The sequence below is a fragment of the Erpetoichthys calabaricus genome, chromosome 16, assembly GCF_900747795.2.
Source record: "Erpetoichthys calabaricus chromosome 16, fErpCal1.3, whole genome shotgun sequence".
Classification (NCBI taxonomy): domain Eukaryota; kingdom Metazoa; phylum Chordata; class Cladistia; order Polypteriformes; family Polypteridae; genus Erpetoichthys; species Erpetoichthys calabaricus.
The window spans coordinates 84,041,203-84,064,206 of NC_041409.2; the positions used below are offsets into that span (position 1 = coordinate 84,041,203).

At 42.8% G+C, this 23,004-nt stretch overlaps 1 protein-coding gene across 1 annotated transcript in view; it reads left to right on the plus strand.

The window, feature by feature from the left end:
- ccdc88c (coiled-coil domain containing 88C) overlaps window positions 1–23,004 on the plus strand; it is a 203,372-nt gene that overhangs the window by 33,031 nt on the left and 147,337 nt on the right. Inside the window, exon 2 of the mRNA XM_028821826.2 lies at window positions 831–931. Coding sequence (XP_028677659.1) covers window positions 831–931 — 101 coding nt within the window. The remainder of the gene's footprint in view (window positions 1–830; window positions 932–23,004) is intronic.

Genomic DNA, 23,004 nt, shown 5'->3' on the forward strand with positions numbered 1-23,004 from the left:
AGCTTGGTGGATGTGAAATACACTATCATAATTCTCTTTTACTATTTTTATCCTCCATAAGTTGAGTTACACATGCCAAATTAATATTTTCTCAGTTTGTATTTAGACTGTAAACTCATATCTGGCTTAAATTAACTGGATCATTTTAGCTTAGTATGCCCCTGGAAGAGCTGGAAGAAGTGGCCGGGGAGAGGGAAGTCTGGGCATCTTTGCTCAAGCTGCTGCCCCCGCGACCCAACCTCGGATAAGCGGAAGAGAATGGATGGATGGATGGATTTTAGCTTGAATTCATAGTCTGAAGTGTATGGTGCTGAGTCATCCATACTTACGTTATTTTTACTTACTTAACACAACCAACAAACCTTTCCAAACAAGAAGAGGCCGTTCACCCTGTGTCACTCTGAGGTGACTCCTGTCCATATCATTGCCCATTTACTGTATGTCAAGCCTGATGTGTAGCTGAATAGTGGCGGCTGTAACCATAATGGAAATGCAGGCCTAATCATGTACTCTCCTGTGTATGTTTGCTTGCTTCTGGGTGCAGCCTTTTTCTAATATCAATAGTGCATTTTTGATTTGGCAGAAATTATTACTGTAATCAAATAGGGAGCTCAAGTAAAGACCGAATTTGTTTTCCAATTAATTTGATAGGGTGAAACCAGTCATTGTGTGAACGCCTCACCATTTGAGGGCCGCTGTTGTTTCTAAGGGTCTGTCTGTCTATTGTGGTAAGGGCAGACTCGATGAGAGAGCTAGCCGGTTTATTTGTGCTCCAAAGGTGCTTAACTTTAATCCGCATGTTCTCACTTTTTTTTTCCTCTTAATTACAGGTTAAAACCTTTGGACCTCTGGGAACAGGAGATGGAGATAAGCTGTCTATGTACATGGATCTGGTGGATGGCATCTTTTTAAACAAAATTATGGTACAGATGTGAGTATGTTGTAACTTATTATTAGACTGCAGTGAAACAGAATCAATGACATTGACAAAAGAAGCATGCTTTATTTTGAATTAAATATTTCTATGTGAAATGAAGTGCCGAGGTGCTTTACAAATTCAGAGTCATAATACAGTGGTTTATGCTGCTTTTTGTCAGTTTTGGCACATTGAACCAGTAACTTTTGGAGTTTGAAGTCCAGTGTCATCCCACTGCTCCCAGTTTGCATGTTGCACTCCATAGTGTACTGTGAATGAGGGACACGAAAAAGTTGCACCTGGTGTCAGATACCCTTGGGAATCACACATATGCTGTGCCGTTCTCAAGGCTTTTCAAAATGAGTCCTGTGCCCTTCCTGAAAACATTAAAGGATTTTTTTTTTGTTAGTGATGCATTTATTTACTATTTTAATCTTATTTAAATTTGCTCAAGTCCTTTGTGTCTTTTTATTTTTCCTTTTGCTGTGCCTTATGATTTACTTGTGGGTGATCCGCATCAGAACATTTATTTTCCAAGGAAAGTGTTAACATTTAAATATCTGCACACATTTTGATATTGGCAAACCATTGTGCATGTGGTTCCCCACATAATTAATTCTGAGATTGGTGGCACTGTGCTTGCAGGCATTTGAGTTGGTTGCTTATTTTCTTTTACTAGGAACTCTGTTGACTTTGATGCCATTGTCGCCATAGTCTCACTGAAGCCATATGTATAATATGCTATATGTGTTGAGACAGAGCCATAAGCGAATTTTGCTTTAAACTGGGTGGGAACAATTAAGACAGCTCACTGAGTGTCACATTTCTAAACCAATCCAGTGCCTCATGAAGGTGGCAATCAAAGTAAAGGTGGGGATTTTGAACTGCAAGGATCAGATGTGTTCGTTAACCTGGTCCGACAGAGAGCTGGCTTCTGATTTCAATGAAGTGTCAGTCATATAAATGTGTGTCACGTGTACAGAGACGAGAGCACATTGCACATTTTAAAAACAAGCACAACCTGATGCAAGGGTAAAACCTTACTGCAGCATCAGATTATACATTGACATTCAACGGCATCAATGAACGATTGGTAAATGTGAGTGTGCTCTTTGTTGTTCAGTGTTATGACAATAGTGTTGGAGTTGATGTATGCTCGAAAGAATTGCCAGCTATGTTCATGAAAATATGAACTGCAAACTAGGCATGTGAAGCAATCAATATGTCACACTCTGTTAAAAGGACTGCAGTTAAAAGAGCTGATAATGAAGAGCCACAGGAGATGCAGATTTCAGTACTGGAAACACCCAAATCAACAACTTCTTCTTCTTTTGGCTGCTCCTGTTAGAGGTTGCCACATCAGATCATCCTGTTGTCCTGTCCTCTGTCTCTTGTTCTGTGAAACCCATCACCTTCATGTCCTCTCTCACCACATCCCTAAACCTTCTCTTAGGCCTTCATCTTTTCCTCTTGCTTGGCAGCTGTATCCTTAACATCCTTCACCCAATATACCCAGTATCTCTCCTCTGCACATGTCCAAACCAACACAATCTCGCTCTCTGACTTTGTCAACCAACCGTCCAACTTGAGTTGACCCTCTAATGTCCTCGTCTCTAATCCTATCCATCCTCGTCAAACCCAATGCAAATCTTAGCATCTTTAACTCTGCCACCTCCAGCTCTGTCTCCTGCTTTCTGGTCAGTGCCACCGTCTCCAGCTAATATAACATAGCTGATCTCACTACCATCCTGTAGACCAGAGGTTCCCAAACTTTTTTGCCCCGTAGACCACTTACCAATTTTTTTGTTTTTCATAGACCCCCTGCCTGACTAATATTGAATTTTCCTAAACTTATTAACTTCAAATGTGTTTTTGGCAACTGACACAGTGCTGCTTACTTTCATAGGGTTTTTTGTAGAGTGGACAATTGTAAAAAAAGAAAAACATGTGCAATTTTTATTCATACCTTTATTGAAAAAACACAAAATGCAAGTAAATATTTGGATTTGGAATGAAACAAATCAGAACCTAGTAAAATTCTTACATGTTGTGTCCGCTCACGTGGACCACCATTTACATCTCGTGCACCCCCAATTTTTTTTCTCGCTGACATAGACCCCCTGCAAGTCAAAATCGACCCCTGGGGGTCCATATAGACCACTTTGGGAATCAGTGCTGTAGACCTTCCCTTTCACTCTTGCTGAAACCTGTCTGTCACAAATCACTCCTGACACTCTTCTCCACCCATTCCACCGTGCCTGCATTGTCTTCCACAATTACTCCGTACTGTTGATCCCAAGTATTTAAACTCCTCCACCTTCGCCAACTCTAATCCCTCCGTCCTCACCATTCCACTGACCTCCCTCTTATTTACACACGTGTATTCTCTCTTGTTCCTACTTCGTTCCTCTCCTCTCTAGAGCATATCTCCACCTCTCCAGGGTCTCCTCAACCTGCTCCCTGCTCTTGCTACAGATCACAATGTCATCAGCAAACATCATAATCCACGGGGACTCCTGTCTAATCTCGTCTGTCAACCTGTACAACATCCACCTTCTGACTGCACATCTAAATGAATAACTAAAGAAATTAACATCACTGTCTAACTGGAAATGCAAACATGCCCTGACAAAATACCCGCTGCGTTTTAACACTTTGTATATCTATAGACCCCAATGCTTATCTAAACTCTATTTGCTCTTGTTATGTCATATAGTGATGCAATAGTTAAAATGGTAACCAAAGGCACTTCTCAGATGCGTGAAGCCCAGTAGCTACAGTGGTCAACGTGTGTGTCTGTGTCCACTGTTGCAATACTCATTACAACATGTAAATTAATTGTTAAGCTTCGGTTACCTTGTGCTACTGAACTCCTGAATGGGTAGCAGCAATTTTAGCCTTTTATTTTCTCTCAGTGTCATGTCTTTTATTTGTTATCTTTTGCTCTTTCCCTGAAACCCCGGCAGTGGTTTAAAATGCACGGACTGGAGGAACTGAGGGTGGGTGTTTTAGGAACAAGTCCTGTGGGTGGGGCCTTTGCAGCTCTGGATTTTGATGCTTTTCACTGCACACTTTTTAAGGGGTTATCCCTAGACTAATATTCTCATTTGAGAATCACGTGTGACCCTGCGAGGCTATTATCATCATTTTGCAAAATGACGTATAATCTATTTTACAATGTGTGTGTAATCACAAGACGTGAATCAATACTCGACAACTGTCTTGGCTTGAGATATAGATACAGTATATTTGGTAAGTTTCTTCTTTGACCTATAGACTGCAATGTAAAGTACCATTGCAAGCAAGATATTTTTTTTTAATTTACAGAGTGTTGAAGTTTAGAACACAATTTTGTGTGGCAAAATGTATATACAGTATAGCATGTTTGAGAAGTAATAACTTTGACTTGAAAAATACCAAACCTAACCTTTGATATGGTGGGCTGAGGTCTTTTGTTCTTTGCTGTTTTGCACCAGTGTGAATATCCCGTCATATAAATGTTTTAAAGCCTCTTTACCATGTAGAGTGTTATATCTGTCTCTCCCTCTTTAGATCCTTCTGCATTTTCTCAGACACTGTCAAAATTAATATAATTTTGTAGATGAACTCTCAGTCTTCATATGTTTAACAGATGAAGTGGCATTTTTATTATTGTCATAATAGACAGGGTCACAAAAATCTCCCAGAGCTGTGGGTGGAAATTCTCCCTGCCCTTGTGTGATTGACATTTTGCCAAACTCCATGTGAGAGTGTAAAGGAAGTTGACTCAGCATCAGTCTGTCATTACACTTTAATTACAGGAGAAGGCAGCAGCCAGACATCTCCTGCTCTGAGCTACCTTGATGGCACCAGCCTGAAACAGGGGCGCTTGGATTCCCCCTTTGCCTCTTGTCCCTCTTACTTTAGCTACATGGTGTCTGGCCTGGTGAAATCGGCACGTTTCTGTTGCATTGCTGTTTAGTTTGCGCCTCCCATCTTCTGTGTATTGCCTTTCCCGCATTTAGCTGTTCTGTAGAATCAATATGATGTTGCAGACAAATGTTTTTGATGTTGGTTAACTGTAATGTTGTTCCTTGACTTGTCTGAATGTGTGGTGGATTCATTTTTATCTGCCACCATAGCCAAATGCACATATGAGCATTTTATTATCTCCCCGTAAATGTGGGTATCTTCTTATATAATACGCTACCGTGGCTGTCCGTTTGTCCGTCCAGGATTTTAAATCACTTATAGCTCGCAAACCATTTGACCTATTGACCTGAAATTTGGTACACATATACAGTGCATCCGGAAAGTATTCACAGCGCATCACTTTTTCCACATTTTGTTATGTTACAGCCTTATTCCAAAATGGATTAAATTCATTTTTTTCCTCAGAATTCTACACACAACACCCCATAATGACAACGTGAAAAAAGTGTACTTGAGGTTTTTTGCAAATTTATTAAAAATAAAAAAACTGAGAAATCACATGTACATAAGTATTCACAGCCTTTGCCATGAAGTTCAAAATTGAGCTCAGGTGTATCCTTTTTCCCCCGATCATCCTTGAGATGTTTCTGCAGCTTCATTGGAGTCCACCTGTGGTAAATTCAGTTGACTGGACCTGATTTGGAAAGGCACACACCTGTCTGTATAAGGTCCCACAGTTGACAGTTCATGTCAGAACACAAACCAAGCATGAAGTCAAAGGAATTGTCTGTAGACCTCCAAGACAGGATTGTCTCGAGGCACAAATCTGGGGAAGGTTACAGAAAAATTTCTGCTGCTTTGAAGATCCCAATCAGCTTAGTGGCCTCCATCATCCGTAAGTGGAAGAAGTTCGAAACCACCAGGACTCTTCCTAGAGCTGGCCGGCCATCTATACTGAGCGATTGGGGGAGACGGGCCTTAGTCAGGGAGGTGACCAAGAACCCGATGGTCACTCTGTCAGAGCTCCAGAGGTCCTCTGTGGAGAGAGGAGAACCTTCCAGAAGGTGGTGTGAATACTTTCTGGATGCACTGTACTTTGTGACGTCTACTATCCACTTTTGGGGTGATGATTGACTTCCAAGTTTATTCCTCTTTTTATTTTTATTTTATTTTATTGTAGAATCAACTCTTGGCGGCGGCCATGTGGCACATGTGTGCTTAAGTGAAAATTTAAAGAAAACGTACTAAGTAATTGCAACACAAATGCTGACTTAATCAGTTTTAACGCGAAAAAGATGCCGAAGAAAGAAGAGAAGAAGCGGGGCGTTAGGGTAGAGAAAAGAAGAGCTGCTCAGGAAGCAGCAAGCGCATGAACCTCTGAGCAAACGTATAGAGAAAGAGTATGAAAACTGTGAAAAGTGCACTCAGCATTTATGACAGGCTGACGCAAAGAGCAAGAGAATCGCAAGAGCAAATGAGGTGGAGGATGAGGTTAATTGACGTCGGCAATCAGTGGTCAAACGTGCCAGAACTGCAAGAGCAAATGAGACAGAACAAAATGCCATCCAGTGATGCGTGAGAATAGCTAGAATGCTCTCAGTCAAGTATATTCACTGCACTAATGTGCAGTACGCTGTTACTAGTTTTATATATTTTTGGATCCATTATTGCGTGTCCTTGTTAATGTGGAAGCTTTAAACTTGACATCATGTAAAGCTGGCACTGCTAGGATGGCACAGGAACGCCAAAGCCTTCTAGTCAAGATACTGGGGGCTCCACTGGCACAAGGAGGGGAGTTTTTTTTAAGACTAGTGTGAGTAAGGACAGGTCACTGGGGTGCTCCAGAAGTAGAGTTGGAGGTCAGAAAGCAGTCTGAAGAGATTTTTTCCTGGCCACTAATTTCTGACAACCTGATCCCCCCACTTGTAAACAGAGAGAAAGATAAGAGGTCAGAGTAACTCTTAGCTGCTGGGTGGTAACAGGGGGTTATGGTTTGCAAAGGGTGGCACTAAGTTGTTTCCCTCAAGGAGAGAGACTCGCTCTGTGACTTATGGCAGGAGGCTAGAGAGCTCCAGGCAGTTAGAGAAGGCACAGTCCTGAGTGGACTCTTTGAGAATCAGGGGTGCCTGGAGATTATAGGCCTGGTGTCCTTGTAACATGGTAAGGGCCACACCTAACCCTGCATAATTTTGAGATTTAACTGGCATTCGTGCCATTTTGTCTAGAATCCAGAGGACAGTTATTGCAAAGTCTCATGTGAAGGAGGGGGAAGAGGCCAGGATGTTGAGAGGTGCTGAGAAGGAGTGTGAGATTATAGTTGAAGGGAGTTACTTTGGAGGTCTACACACCACATGACTAGCTATTAAGGAGGGCCCATAGAAGGCAGAGGTCTTTTGTTTTCTGCCGGTTATTACCAGTAGAATTTGACATGGATACTTAAATCACCAAATATCAATAAGGGATCACACAAGGGAGAAGTGGGTGAATGAGCAAAAATTCATTACACATTTAAGATTAAATCTTGTCATGGGGGATTCCTGCATGGGTTAAATTTCATTTAGAATTACAAACTGGAAATTTTCTAGTTTTGTCTGAAAATGGAAGAAATGTGTAGCTAGTTCTTCTTTGAAAAGAAGCAGTGTTCATATCTTTGAATAACACTACCTTTGCAAGTGTCACGCATTTACTTTTTAAGCTTCCTGTTTTGAATCAGAAGCAGGCGATTGCATCTTGTTCACAAACTTGGTAAAGCCGTGACTTTCTGATGTCATTCCATGTGTGGCGCCTCCCTGCATTAAATACTTAAGTCTACAAATGTGGATCCTGGAATGGAAAGAAAAATTGTGAAATGTTAACTGCGGCCTATAAAAGCATCATCCTTTTCATATCACACAACTGGTAATTGAGATAAAGGTAAATGCGTACATTGACCTCGTGTGAATATGAAGTTTGAATGTTATGTTTTACCTTTTTTTGCCTTATAAAGTGTTTATTTTACTTTAAAAAAGGAGGATTGGTGGAAGTTTTCTTGGCTTTTGTCCAAACTAGGCTTTAAGCCAAGCCAAGGAAGAAGACAAGGGCAGACCCCATTTCTCTTGCTATATATATTTCTATACTGTATATATGTGTGTGTTTGTCTGTGTATACACACACACACACAAGCAGTTTTTTCAGAAATTATTCAAGCCCCTTCCCTCTTTTCACATTTTGTTATGTTGCATCCTTATGCAAAAATCATTCAAATTAATTTCTCCCCCAGATCAAGTGGCATTCTATACTCTAGAATGGATAAGCAAAAAGAGGATTTTGAAATGTTTTTGCAAATATATTAAAAATAAAAAACTGAATGTATATAAACCAGACAACGACAACATTAAACCCACCTGCCTAATATTGCGTAGGTCCCTCTCTTGTCGCCAAAACACGTCTGACCCGTTGATGCATGGACTGCACAAGACTTCTGAAGGTGTGCCCTGTGGTATCTGGCAGCAGACGCTTTAAGTCCTGTAAGTTGCAAGGTGGGGCCTCCATGGATTGGACTTGTTTTTCCAGCACATCCCACAGATGATCGATCAGATTGAGATCTGGGGAATTTGGAGGCCAATTTAACACCTTGAATTCTTTGTCTTGTTTCTCAAACCATTCTTGAACAATTTTTGTAGTGTGGCGGGCGCATTACTCTACTGAAAGAGGCCACTGCCATCAGAAAATACATCTGCCATGAAGGGGCGAACGTGGACTACAACAGTCGTTAGGTAGGTGGTACGCATCAAATTACCATCCACATGAATGACAGGACTCAAAGTTTCCCAGCAGAACATTGCGTAGAGATGCACATTACCACTGCCGGCTGGCCTTCTGCTCACAGTGCGTTATGCTGCCATCTCTACCCCGGGTAAATAATGAACATGCACCTGGCTGTCCATGTGATCTAAAACTAAATGTGATTCATCAGACCAGGCCACCATCTTCTATTGCTTATTGGTCCAATTCTAATGCTCATATGCCCATTGTACGTGCTTTTGCAGGGATCATCATGGGCACTGTGACTGATCTGTGGCTATACAGCCCCATACACAGTAAGCTCTGATGCACTTTGTGTTCTGACACCTTTCCCTCATGGTCAGCAATTTGTGCTATAGTAGCTCTTCTGTGGGATCAGACCAGATGGGCTTGCCTTCACTCATCACACACATCAGTGAGAACTGGGCGCTCATGACCTTGTCGCTGGTTCACCAGTTGTTCTTCCTGGACCACTTTTAGTGGGTACTAACCACTGCATACAGGGAATACCCCACAAGACCTACCATTTTGGAGATGCACTAATCCAGTATTCTAGCCATTGCAATTTTGTCCTTGTCAAAGTTGCCCAGATCCTTGTACTTGCCCTTTTTTTCTGCTTCTAACACACCACTTTCATAAACTGACTGTTCACTTGCTGCCTAACATATCCCACCCCTTGACAGGTACCATTGTAACGGGATAATCAATGGTATTCACTTCACTTCTCAATGGTTTTAATGTTGAGGCTGATTGGTGCATGTATACATATTCATATGTATGCAGTACCGCATGTATGGTATGTATGTATAAGTATATAAATATATATAGTGTAACAAAAGGCGCTATATAGACGCATGACCTGACACAGATGGACACGGAGGCACATATAAAATAAAAAGTCTTTTATTTTTCTTCAGCTGGAGGGCACATCTTCCCCGTGTCCCCAGCCACAACACAGACTCAAAACACCAAGTACACCACACACTTTCTTCTACTGCACCACCACTCCTCCCAGGCAACCTCATCCTCCTCCACCCGACTGTGGCCGCTGAGTGGTGGTCGCTGGCTCCTTTTATTGGGCACCCAGAAGTGCTCCAGGTTCTTGATTGCCGACATCCGGCTGCACTTTCGGGTGTGGCGAATATGCTGCCCAGACATGCTCAGGAGTCCCAGCTGCAGCACCCCCTGGCGGCGCCTGTGGGACCCAACAGAGCTGCACTCACCTCCATTTCCCATGGAGCCCTGCGGGAAACTGAGGCACCGCTCCTACCCAGGGGGGCGGCCATCCAGCATCCAGGGGGAGGTATTGCACCGTCCAGGGTTGCTCCCCCTGAGTATGCAGTGAAGGGGCGTCCTGGCCGGACATGGCCCCTGGCTGTCCGCCACAGTAGCGTGTGTCTGTCTATACATTTCTTTATATCATTTTTTTTAAATTAACTTTTTTTTTTTTTTTTTTTTTAATTTGTTTGGTGTGCTGTGCTATACTCTGTCTCACCTGCACACAAAGGACACAATAAACAAGGACTGTGGCCTGCCAAATATTCATGTGTCTTTTGGTATTGGTGAATTCAATGTACAAGTATATGAGACTCTGTTTTTGCACTTTGTCTGTTTTATCTTTTCTCAAACTACATGCAAGCCAGTCTGCCATTTCATTCTGCATATCCTGGGGAGTGTCACAGTGATAATATGCTGGGCTGAAAGGACCAGGCCACCCTATTCTTAGCAAGTTCTCCCAGCTTCCTCTGGAGAATTCGCAGTTGTCCACTGGCCAGTTGGGAGATTTAATCCCTCCGGTTTGTCCTGGGCCTGCTCCTTGGTTTTTGTCACGGTGGGGCCTTCCTGGTATACTTTCTATGGAAGGCATGCAGGAGGCATTTGATCGACACATGCAAATCAATCTCAGCTGGTTTATCTTAATCTGGGGAAACTGCGGCCCTGTCACGTAGAGTAAGCCCAGCAGCCATGAGCATCCCGGAAGTACGTGATTTCCTCTGTCTTTGACTAAGACGTACTTCCGGGTTATAAGGCAAATAACAGTCCCTGGGCCTCCCTGCAGCGACTCCTGGCGGTTCCCATGGTATCCAGAAGGGCTGTGTATTAAAACTCCATTGTCCATGATTCCCTGCTGGCATTCAGGGCACCTCTATGCTGCAAGGAGGGCTCCATCTGGCGGCCTGGGGGTATTGGCCGGGATGAATGTGTTTTCTTTACTATCCCATAGACATGCTTGTTGGTTTAACTGGTTATTTCTAATTGACGGCGTGTGGGTGAGATGGACTGATGCCCTGTCCAAAGTTACCTGAGGAGACTGGGATTCAGTATTTAAGAGAAATAGTAAACCTTTACAGAGCCAAAATGGGCACAGACCCTAATATTATGATGTATAGGAGTTAGATATTAATGTGTGGGTAATTGTGCCCTTGTGATGAGCATATCCGCCATTGGCCCGTGTCTCTTGTGTCAGAATAGAGGTATTCTTTTTCATCTGTCTTGTGCTTGCCTCAAATCTTCACATCGCTAGTCAGAGGAAGGAAGTCAGCATGTTTCTGGTTAGCTGGAGCTTTGCTGCAGGTGTTTGCCTCCGCCTTGCTTGGTGTGGGTTTTTGTTTTTTTCTAGTTAATTCTCATTTTAGCCTGTTTTTCACAAAAATAAAAAACAATAAAGCAAGACATAAGATATATCCTAATATTATTATAACATGGTGGATTTGTATACCAAAATCAAATTAAGACTGTTGGGTTCTAATATTAAAGTTCTTGATGGCAGTGCCACACATCCTGTTTGATACACCGGCACACGCAGGAAGCCGAAACATATCTCGGTCAGCTAAAAATATTATAAATAGCGCGGCAGCTTTCAGGTTTGCGCGCTGTAGTTTATTTTATTCTCGTTTGTATCAGTGCTTCATCAAAGGCCCTTTGTGGCACAGTGACTCAGCCTCTGGTGAAGTCCAAAGTCAACATGAGCTGATTGTGCATAAAACACACCTGTGTCGATCACCGTGGTCAGTCACTATAGTCGTGTAAGTTACTGTTTGGCAGTGTCGCAATGCCAGCCTCCTGAACAAAACTTGTGTACATGAAGACCTCCTTTGGCGGCCACACTTAAGGGGCCCAGTATTGTTACTAGGATGATTTTCAATGTTGAGGGGCCAGTGGTTGGTGTGTGGGTGTGTTTGTGTGTGTCCTGCGGTGGGTTGGCACCCTGCCCGGGATTGTTTCCTGCCTTGTGCCCTGTGTTGGCTGGGATTGGCTCCAGCAGACCCCCGTGACCCTGTGTTCGGATTCAGCGGGTTGGAAAATGGATGGATGGAATGGATGGATGGGGCCAGTGGTTGTACACAAAGTACTCTGTGATCAGAACCTCTGCTTTTGTTTTCTTGTTCTTCCTCATTTCAAGAGAGTAGATGTCCATGATAATGAGGCCGGCTAATCCACAGAGTGCATAGGGGAAGGGGGCAGGGCAGTGACGTGGTGTTTGACGTGCTCCTGGAAAGTTGCTTGGCAGGGTGCAGGTTGTCATGAGCTACTATGGGGGGAAAAAAAAAATCAGACTCCTTCCTGACATGTCATTGAGTACTCTGCTTACTTGTGACTGGTGTATTAAATCATCCTGTGGTCAGGCTACAGGGTTAAAAAAGCAAATCAAAGAAAGATTCATAATTGAGCTGTGAAGGGGTCTGAAAGAGCATGGAAGGGTTATAATAATAATAATACATTTATATAGCTCCTTTCCCATGCTCAAGACACTTCAGAGTTTTAAGAAAGAATGGCAGGGTATACAGTATATAGCATTGTACTAAACCAAATAAATAAATAAAGAAGAGTAAGATAGTAATTCAGAGAAAAGCCTAACAGACAATATAATTGATGGTCTAGCACACACACATACAGATTACATGAGCATCTTGACATGGAGATAAACTGAGAGAAGGGTAGTAAAGTCAGGTAGAGCTAAAAGCCTTCCTGAACAGATGAGTTTTGAGTTGTTTTTTAAAAGAATTCATGGAGTCAGCTGATCTGATTAATTTTGGTAGGTCATTCCAGAGTCTGGGCGCTATACAGCTGAAGGCCCTGTCTCCCATGGAGAGTAGGTTAGTGTGTGGCACAACAAGATTGCCAGAATCAGAGGACCTTAGTGGGCGGACAGACACATAGTGATGGAGAAGTTCACTGATGTAGTTTGGCGTGAGGTCGTTTAACGTTTTTTCGGTTATTAGTAGAGAAAAGCCAAGCAAAATGACACCTTTTATTGGCTAACTAAAAAGATTACAATATGCAAGCTTTCGAGGCAACTCAGGCCCCTTCTTCAGGCAAGATGTAATGATTATATCTTGCCTGAAGAAGGGGCCTGAGTTGCCTCGAAAGCTTGTATATTGTAATCTTTTTAGTTAGCCAATAAAAGGTGTCATTTTGCTTGGCTTTTCTCTACATTCATAATGGCTAACACGGTACAACATCCTAGTACTATAGGTTATTAGTAGAGTTTTATATTCAGTTCTGTAAGATACCGGGAGCCAGTGAAGGCGAAGCAGGATGGGGGTTATGTGTTAGCTGCTGCTGGTCCGTGTAAGGACTCTTGTAGCCGAGTTTTGAATAAGCTGGAGCTGTGATATAAGTAGGGAATTACAATAATCAATGCAGGATGTGATTAAAGGGTTTGTGAAATGGGGCACAAATGAAAACCGTACATCGGTATGTGTTACATTCTATATCTGTGTGTAACAAGTAGGTATCACGACATGTCATTTTCTAACCCACTTAATCCAGACTAGGGTCGCTTGGGATGCCTATCCCAGCTAGCATAGGGTGCAAGGAACAAAACCCATACAGGGCACAACTCCATTGCAGGGCGAACACGCACACACCAAACACACACTAGGCTCAATTTAGTGTCACCTCACCTGTGTCTTCTTGGATCTGGAGGAAACTGAAACAGAATGGGAAAACATGCAAACTCCAGGAAACTCCACAAAATGTTTTTTCTTTTAAAATATGAGGACATGTCAAAATTTGATCCTCATTTAAATAGAGGTGATGCAGTTGACAAAATTAAAATGTATTTATTGATATGAATATTTATTATATTTATTCAATGAAAAATGAAGAGATGTGCCATTTTCATCTCTGGAAAAAGTAATCCCCCCCCCCCCCCTTGGTTCTAAGAGCTGGTATTGCCCCTTCAAGCAGGTGTTTCCTACAATTGTCAGTGGGATTCAGATTAAGGCTGTGACTTGGCCAGAACTCTACATCTCTTTCTTCTTAGCCATTTTTGGTGGATTGACTGGTATTTTTAGGGGCATTGTCGTGTGGCAAGGTCCCTGTTTGGTTAAGCTTTAATCTTTCTCACACCCTATGGTGCAATGAAGAATTTGTAGTGAATTCTGTGATGGTGAGCTGCCCAGGCCCTGATGCAGCCAAGTAGCCCCAAATCATGACATTTCTACCATCATGCTTTATAGTTGGTATCCGGTTCTTCTGGTCTTTGGTTTTCACCAGACATGTCTTCTGGTGCTGTGGCTAAATACCTCATATCTTTACCTTGTCTGGCCAGAGCACATTGTTCCAAAAGTCATGGTCTTTGCCTCTGTGTTCATGGGCAAACTTTAGTCTTGCCCTAATGTTCTTTCTGGACAGCAGAGGTTTCCTGCTGGCACGCCTCCCATCTAGATCTAATTTGTGCAGCCTTTTTCCAATGGTAAACACATGCAGTTTGACATCAACAGTGTTATCTGCAGGTCTTGTGATGAGACTTTCTCTGGCTGAGCTTGTTGGGGTGGCCTGGCCTGGACAAAGTGACAGTTGTTTGAAATCTTCACAACTTACAGATGATCTTCCAAGACATTGAAATGGTTGATTTCCAATTTGAAGACAATTTAAAATCTCTCATAGACTCATAGGTATGTATAACCTTCTTTCTGAAGGCCTCAGAGAGCTGTTTCAATCTCAGCATGGCAATAACACCCACTTCAAATCAGTCTAAATGCCTGTGATTTAAGTAAGGCCTTTTCAGGCAAGGTCCTCTTGTCTTTTGCACTTCATCTGGTGTGCCTTATTCTAATTTGAGGTTACTTTTTCCAAATGTGAAATTTCAATTTACTTTATGTTTATTCAAATTATACAATAGACTATAAATATGGCATCATGTTTGTTATCATATATCCTCTTCATCTATAGATATAGTTGAAATGAAGATCAAATCATGATATATCCACATATGTTAAAAAAGAAAAAAAAATCTGTGGGTGTACTTACTTTTTCACATGTAACCTAAGGCCAGGTAAACTGAGCTTAAGCATTTTATTGTAATTTTATTTCTACTTCTTTTGTTATAATCATGAGTTAACTACAATCATTTACGCTTCTTTGACGTATTTGGGCTGCTCTTTATCTACAATTCCCACCTGATTTATGTGTTGATGATCGTTACTGGTCATTATTACTGGTTCATTTTCTGCACTGCATGTTTTGTGCTCATCCAGCACCATGTTGCATGCTGTGAGTTGAGCTTCACATCAACTCCTATAAGTAGGACGTCGCTGCACACATGGTGATCAAAATGTGCGCCATGCCACAAATGACAGACTGTAATATCATCATGGCTGATAAACCCTCAAAATGATAATAGAGGAAACTGTGCTGTTAAGGGATCTGTGTAGTATTTTTTTGGCAGCATAAGGAGGCAGTGTGCATAGGATTAAGCAGTCATGGATGTGAACCTGAATATTCATCCAAATCTATCAATACTGTTTTTCATCTGCGCTCACTCTAAATTTAGTGGACTGCTAAATGAGATTTACATTTACATTTATTTGCTTGGCAGACACTTTTATCCAAAGCAACTTAAAAAAAAATGTAAACATAATTGAGTAACATTAGGCTGGGGAGGGCCAGTTTGTTCAGCAAGTGTAGTAGGACCAGTAACAAGTTTATTGCCACAAGTGAAAAGATGTGGTAACTAATAAATTTATAGCTGATAAATTTATAGCCATAGATTAACAACCGATAAAGCAATTAAACTTTAAGTAACAACAAATCAACCAACAATATGAAACTTCACAGAGCAAAGTTTTTTTTTTCCAAACAGTTCAAGAGATAGTCACAGAACAGAAGTGTCTTCAATTGCATCTGAAATACTTTGAGTGAGTCAGCAGTTCAGATGTATTTGGGCAACTCGTTCCACCAACTAGGAGCTACACAGGAGAAAAAGTCTGGATTGAGACTTGATACCATACAGAGATGGCATCACCAGACGCTGTTCACTGGCAGACCTGAGTGGGCGAGAAGGAGCACAGCACTACACCATTATCTCCATATATGCAGGTGCCGACCCGTTTACTACTCTGTAGGCAAGCATCAGGGATTTGAATTTAATGTGTGCTACTACAGGGAACCAATGTAGCGACCTAAAGAGAGGAGTGACGTGTGACTGTCCCGGCTGGTTAAATACAAAACAGGTCATTGCATATTAGATCTGCAGCGGCTTGATAGCACATATGGGTACTTCTGCCAAGAAGTGAGTTTCAGTAGTCTAGACACGACAAGACCAAAGCTTGGACCAGAAGTTGTGGTGCATACTCTGTCAGATAAGGTCTGGTCTTGCGGATGTTGTACAGAGTGAACCTGCATGAATGAGAAACAGTAGAAATGTGGTCAGAAAAAGATAGCTGCTCATCAATCACCATCCCAATTTTGCGTACAGACTTGGCAGGTGTTAGTGACAGTGAGCCAAGCTGTATAGAGATGGGGAGTTGAACAGACTGGCTGGCCGGGATCACAAGAGGCTCTGTTTTTTCCAGGTTGAGCTGTAGATAAGGGGTCTCTGCAGCCCACATGTGCTACTTATAAGAAACCCATCCATGTAAAGTGCTCCACATATTCTATCCTCAGCTGACTTCAATAGAGCTGGTCATGTGTACATTACTGAGCCAGAGAGGCTAATCAATATTTGACACAGCGAATGTATCACTTGGTAACATGAAAAAATCTTCTTCTTTTCAGCTCTGCTAGCATATTTTAGTGTTATTTGTAGTTACATATAATTTTTTATCTCCTTTATTTTGGATCTGTGATGTATACTAAACCTGGTCACTTTGAGGATGATATCTGTTTAAAATAAGGGGTAAGTGAAACTCTCATTATAAATCCGTGTCTCTTTGGATGACTTTTTCAGCATATTTTCAGTCGTGGCCTTCATTTACCTAATCTTAGCCAAGTCAGTTGCAGTCCTATGAAGATAATCATCTAATATGTCATACCCAATGACTGAAACAGCACCATGTCCATCAGGGCAAGGCAGAAACAGCCATGCCTATGATTCCAGATAATCACAGGACACACACACACACACATCCCAATCCAATCTAACACTCATCTTCGAGACATGCATCAGCTCAGCTCAGGTCAGGTCTGGTTGGGGAGCATGCACTGGTACAGTGCATTGCCACACCCACCACATGATGAAACAGCTCGGAATCCCAGTTGGCAACTCCCCAGGCACGTGGTCCAGTCCCACCCTCCAGAAATGACCATCTATCTGCCCCAGCCAAGTTTTATGTGGGTGTCCCCTTGGCCTGGTCCTCCAGCTTGGGTCATCAACAATGAGGATCCTGCGAGCCAGATCACCGTTGGGGGATTCACACCACATGGTTGTAGTACCATAACTGACGCTCCAATCACAATTCAGCTGCATGATTAAACGCTTGTTGGACACAAAGTCAAACCAGCGATACCCAAGGGTTCTGTGAAGAGACACAGTACCAAAGGAGTCCAGGCTACATCTCAGGTCACTGGATAGCATCCAGATCTCGCAACCATATAGTAAAACAGGAAGCGCCAAGACTCTAAAGACTCCTTTAGATGAAATCCTTTTGCATAGATATCAGGAGTGCCACACACCCCTTTCCAGTGACCTCATGACACCCCCATACCCTCCCTCCCAAGCTGTTAGCTGACGTCAGAGGAAGAATTGCTAGTGGCGCAAACCTCTCGATGAGGTTGACATTCTTTCTGTAGACAGACACACTGCTGATGGTTGTGCCCAAAAGGTCATTAAAGGCCTGGATCTTGGTTTTTATCCAGGACACCTAAAAGCCCAGACATTCAGACCCCTCACTCAGTCTCTCAAGAACCCTGATCAGAGCCTCCATTGACTCCATGAAGATCACAGCATCATCTGCAAAGTCAAGAACAGTGAATCTTTCTTCACCAACAGATGCCCCACAGCCACTGGACCCCACGATCCTGCCCAACACCCAGTCCATATAAGTACTGAATAAGTTCAGAGCACGAACACACCCCTGACGAACCCCAGAATCAACTGGAAAATACGCAGAGGTTCTGCCGCCATTTTGTACAGCACTCACAGTACCAGTGTACAGACTGGCCATGATATCCAGCAACTTCGGAAGGATCTTGCAAAGTCTCAGGATGTCTCACAGGGCAGCTCAATTAACTGAGTCAAACGCTTTACAAAAATCGACAGCCTGGACAAGTTCACCCCTGATACCACAGATCCATCAGCTGGTTCACCACCTGTGCAATCACAGTGAGATTGGGTGTTTCACAGCTAATTGGAGGATCAGTCTCAAGAACTGTGGACCCAGAAATATCCAATGTGAAGCCTAGCCGGAGGATCACAACTGCAGTGTCATCCAAGGAACAGATTTGGATGTGCGTAATACTTTGATTCCTCTGTGAGCAGGATGTGGGTCTCTAGACCATAGATGGTGTGTCACTTGCTCACAGATTTCTCTAACAAACACTTCCTTATCTGCTTTCAGAGCCCTCACAGCCATCCGTCTCAGGTTCTGGTACAGACCAGAGTTGCCATCAAGACATGTGTTGCGACTCGTCTCTCGCCTGGTCCAGCCTCATTTTCTTAGTATGTGGTAGCATACTGGACCTAAACTGGATCTTCAGAGTATCAACAACAAGTCTGCAGTCAGAATTCACAAACTAGGCACTTCTGTAGCCTATGCAATTTCTGTAGGAGCCCCCAGTGTCTGCCCATGAGGATGTGATCCATCTTCACCACACCACTAGTATTAGAATACCAACGATGTGACTCAGGGTGCTGAAATCAGGATCCAGAGATCCACAGCCTCTGACCGTTTGCAGTCTCAAAGAACATGGAGCCACTTTCACCGTGGTTACCAGACCCATGGGGACTGGCACAATCCTCATTGCCAGCCCTGTCAGTTCCAGTGGTTGCATTGAAGTCCGCCATGACTAGCGGAGTGTCACCTTGATGGTACCCATCAACCACCAAGCGAAGTTGCAAATAAAATGTTTCCTTCACCAAGACATCACTCACCTTTGTCTGAGCATACACAAAGCCCCCAGAGAATGCTTTAACTGAGTCTTGCACTCCCCAAGTATAACAGTCATCAGAGCGACCAGACCAAAAAAAGGTGTACCCACCTACAGAGATCTAGCCAGTCCCAGGTCTGCACACCTCAGAGAGTGCTGTCACTGAAATGTGAAGTTTACAAAGCTCCTCCGACCGCAGCGGAAGATGATTATCATGCAGGAAAAACAAGATGTTCGACGCAGCAATCTGAGTGGGCCACCTCAAATTGGGACCCGAGTGTTGCTTTGCAGCGGGCGACACCTCAGCAAAACCAGTTCCAGTCCCCAACAGGCCTGACCCCATTGGCCCTCTGGTGGTATTGACTCTTCCAGGGATGAGGATCCTGAGGGCTTTCCTCAATCCCCTTCATAATGCGAGTAGGCTCCCTGTGGGCTGCAGCAGAAAAGCTACTCCCGTGGAGAGTAGAAAGGAGTCCTGTCTGTCATTTCAGAGCTGTGTGAAGTTTTTACGCTGGCTGGAGTGCCAATCCTATCACCATCCCCCAAGTTTTCTTTGCAAGTTGGAGGACCACTTGCAAGGCCGAATGCAGTTTAACGTCCATACCCAGGACGTGTCCTTTTGAACTTAAAGTGAAAATTATTAAAGGTGCCTCAGGAGGGTCAGAACACAGGCTGTGGCTGGTAGACTTGGCCAGTGGCTTGGTCCCTTTTTCTGTCCCAGTTTGTGTGTTTTGTGTTTCTGCACGTTGATTTCATTGTCTCGTCTGGTTTGGTCAGTAGGGTTTGAGATCTCATTAGCATACATTAGCTGCATTTTATCATGCTAATGAGCCCTGTTCTGTTCTGAGCCTGCCTTTTATCAGACAATGGTCTTTAATGGCTCAATGGCATTCACTTTTATGTGATGATTAGAGCTGCTGCAGATGCTTGAAGCTGGCCAGTGAGCAGAGATAAGTCGGCTGGCACATAAAGGTGTTTATTACGTAGATGGCCCTTGGAAAAAGAAATTTATGTGTTTTCCTAGCTCAAGGCTTTACCGCTTCTAAGTACCCTATCACACTTCATGTGTTTGTTAACCTCTCGATCACATGCACTCTTATGTATTTTTTTTTCCCCCTAGTGCTATTATCATTTTGTTGGATAGCCATCGTAAAGTCATTGTATCACATCCCATAATATAGGAATGGAAAGACCGGCTACAGGACCTGTTATCTGCTTAGAGTTTACCATCTGTACTCAAGTGAGCAATTTAACACTGGGATGAAAATGTTATCTGTATAGTAATATAAACGCCAAGTTACCACTCTGATGTGCCAACCAAAAGTTAAAAGAGACCTGAGGGGTTGAGTAGATTTTCTGGGGAGGTTATTTAAAATGGGTAGGTGGCAAGCTCCATGTCTCTCTTCTCAGCAGTCCCTTTATACCTTGAACTGAAGGTCTGAATGCTGCTGAAGCTAGTTATTTTATTTTATTATTGCCTATAAATTGATTGACTGCCTTAAAATGCCTCATGCTCTGCATTTTCCTCAGTTGTAAATAGTTTGTACCTTCCCTGGTTAAACTCTCCTGATATATGCACAGTTGTTTAACAGAGGGACCATCTCCTAATTTGGTCTGCTGTTCCTTTCATGCGGTGCTGGTTGGAGTCTGCAGACACTTGTCTGTAAATTCAAGCTGCTGTATAACATCTGCTCAAGACTCTGAAATCCTTCCCACCACAATGAACAGGAACAGAAAAGTCCCAACATTTCCTACAAGTCAGTGTTTACAGTACACTCCATCTTTGTTGTAGTCTATTGTTAATAGATGGCCATTGGTATAACAAAATAAATTCTGCTTTACAGTTAAGCCAAAGTCACTTTACATGATTTTTTTTTTGTTTTGGGGCAAGTCAAATTTGCTGATTGAATTTACTGATCTCATTGCTGCACCATGTCGGATTATCCAACTGAAAATCATACCCTGTGTCGCGTTTACTGACCCAAGCGCTGATCTTCCAGCAGACTTTTTTTTGGACAGACAATAGCATGCTGCCAAATGATCATGGCATTTAACAAAGGGTTAACATTTGCAAAAAATTCAGCACCAGTTTTTGCTCTTTAATTCTTTTTCATTTAGTTACTACTATATGTAAGATACGAGGGATCAGACAGACAAGCTTCGCTTTTATTTGCGAGGTTTGAAACACAATGTTTCTTATTCCTTGTCACTACACTATGCATCGTACTTCAGGATGAGCATTCATTGATTCATTTGGTTGCTGGCTCACCTGTGTACACAGCGCTCTCCTTAGACTAACAAGAAAATCAAATCTTTTTCATTTTATCCTAGCCAGTCACAGACCAGTTGGTCTCTTGTTGAATATGTCACAAATGTCTAAAAGGAAAGCAGAAAAGTTCTAAAGGTTTAAATTTAAAGTGTAGGTAGGTTGTAACCTATTAGTTGTTCCCTGAAGAATGCCCATTTGTAATATTGTAAAATTTTAGTTTTGCTATCCTAAACTTTAAATTTAAACCGCTGGCAGTTTACTGCTTACCTTTTCTCCGTTTTAGGTCATTCGTTGCATTTTCAACTGATTACATTTGAAGAAAAACTGGAAAAATTGAGGTGTTCTAAAACATTTGTCCAGTAGTGTGTTAAAGAAGCCTGAACACAGACAGACACTGAGACAGCCAGATGTCCAAAACACACACGTTTATTCTTCTGTACACACACAGTGCACCAACCACTAGAAACTCACACGGCTCAGTTCTTTTTCTACTCTTTTCTTCTGCCACCTCCTCTCCTTTCTCACAAGCTCCGTCCTCTGCCTCCCGACTCCGGCTCCTCAAATGGAGTGAGGCGGCCCCTTTTATGTTGCACCCGGATGTGCACAAGATGCACCCCGATGAACCTCCCATAGCACTTCCTGGTGTGGCAGAAGTCCTGCATGGCCACCCAGAAGCACTCCAGGTGCACTCTGTTCCTCTTCGTGCTGCCATCCAGGGCTCCAGGATCATCCAGGCGCCCTCTGGCGGTGGCCACGGACCCCAACAGGGTTGAGCTTCCAAGCTCTCTATCTGTGACCCTAATGTAATCCAGGGGGGCTGTCCTCTTGCGGCCTGGGGAAGATATTGCCCCTCTCCCGGTCCTTCCCTTCTCCAGGCGTCCCAGTGGGGCAAGGTCCCTGGTAGTCTGCCACAAGTGTATTTCCTTAAGTACAAAACAGCACTCCTACATTCCAGGAGAGCTGAAAAACGGCAGACTGTCTCATGTTTCTAGCAATGGTCGACTGGCTAAGATTATGTAACATGTGCAATGTGACATTTTGCCAGTTTTGTCCTTTCCTGAAATCTGTGTGTCCTTTTTCTGTCTGCTTATCTAATTTTAATGGTACAGTGATCCCCCGCCTATCGCGGAAGTTACGTTCCAGACCCATCAGCGATAGGTGATAATCCGCGATATAGAAAGACCATATAAATAAACATTTTATTATAGTTTAAGCCTTAAAATACCCCTCCCACATGCTTTAAACACATGTAAACTTATTAAAACACACTTTGTAAGCACATATGTGGATGTTGGGCTAAGGATATGAGTAACATAATAATAATAATAATATGTGTATATATATATATATATATATATATATATATATACACACATCTCTCTCTGTACATGTATACATAATGGAATATGTAAAAATAAAAACATTTTAAGCTCAGTATGGGTACTCACCAATGAAGATACACTCCATAACTTGAATGATGATGATGATGAATTAGCTGTGCAGTACACAATGAAGTACTGATGAAGGTGATGAGTATGTACTGCACAGCAAAGCAGAGCATTTACAGCTCTTTTGAAGGCTTGCCTTCAGGTGGTTTAGGAAGGTTATCTTCCTGCTGCTGGATGGCAACTTCCGCTGAAGGCGTAGGCATGTCTTTGTTTGTTGGGGTAAGGAACATCGTTATAGGCAGTTGCTGGCGTTGCTTCTTCTTTTGGGCGAGGGAGTTTTTATAGACTTCAATGACTGCATCAATGGCATTGTGAAACTGCAACGCCCGAATCATTTCGGGATCCCAGTCATCTACGCGGTA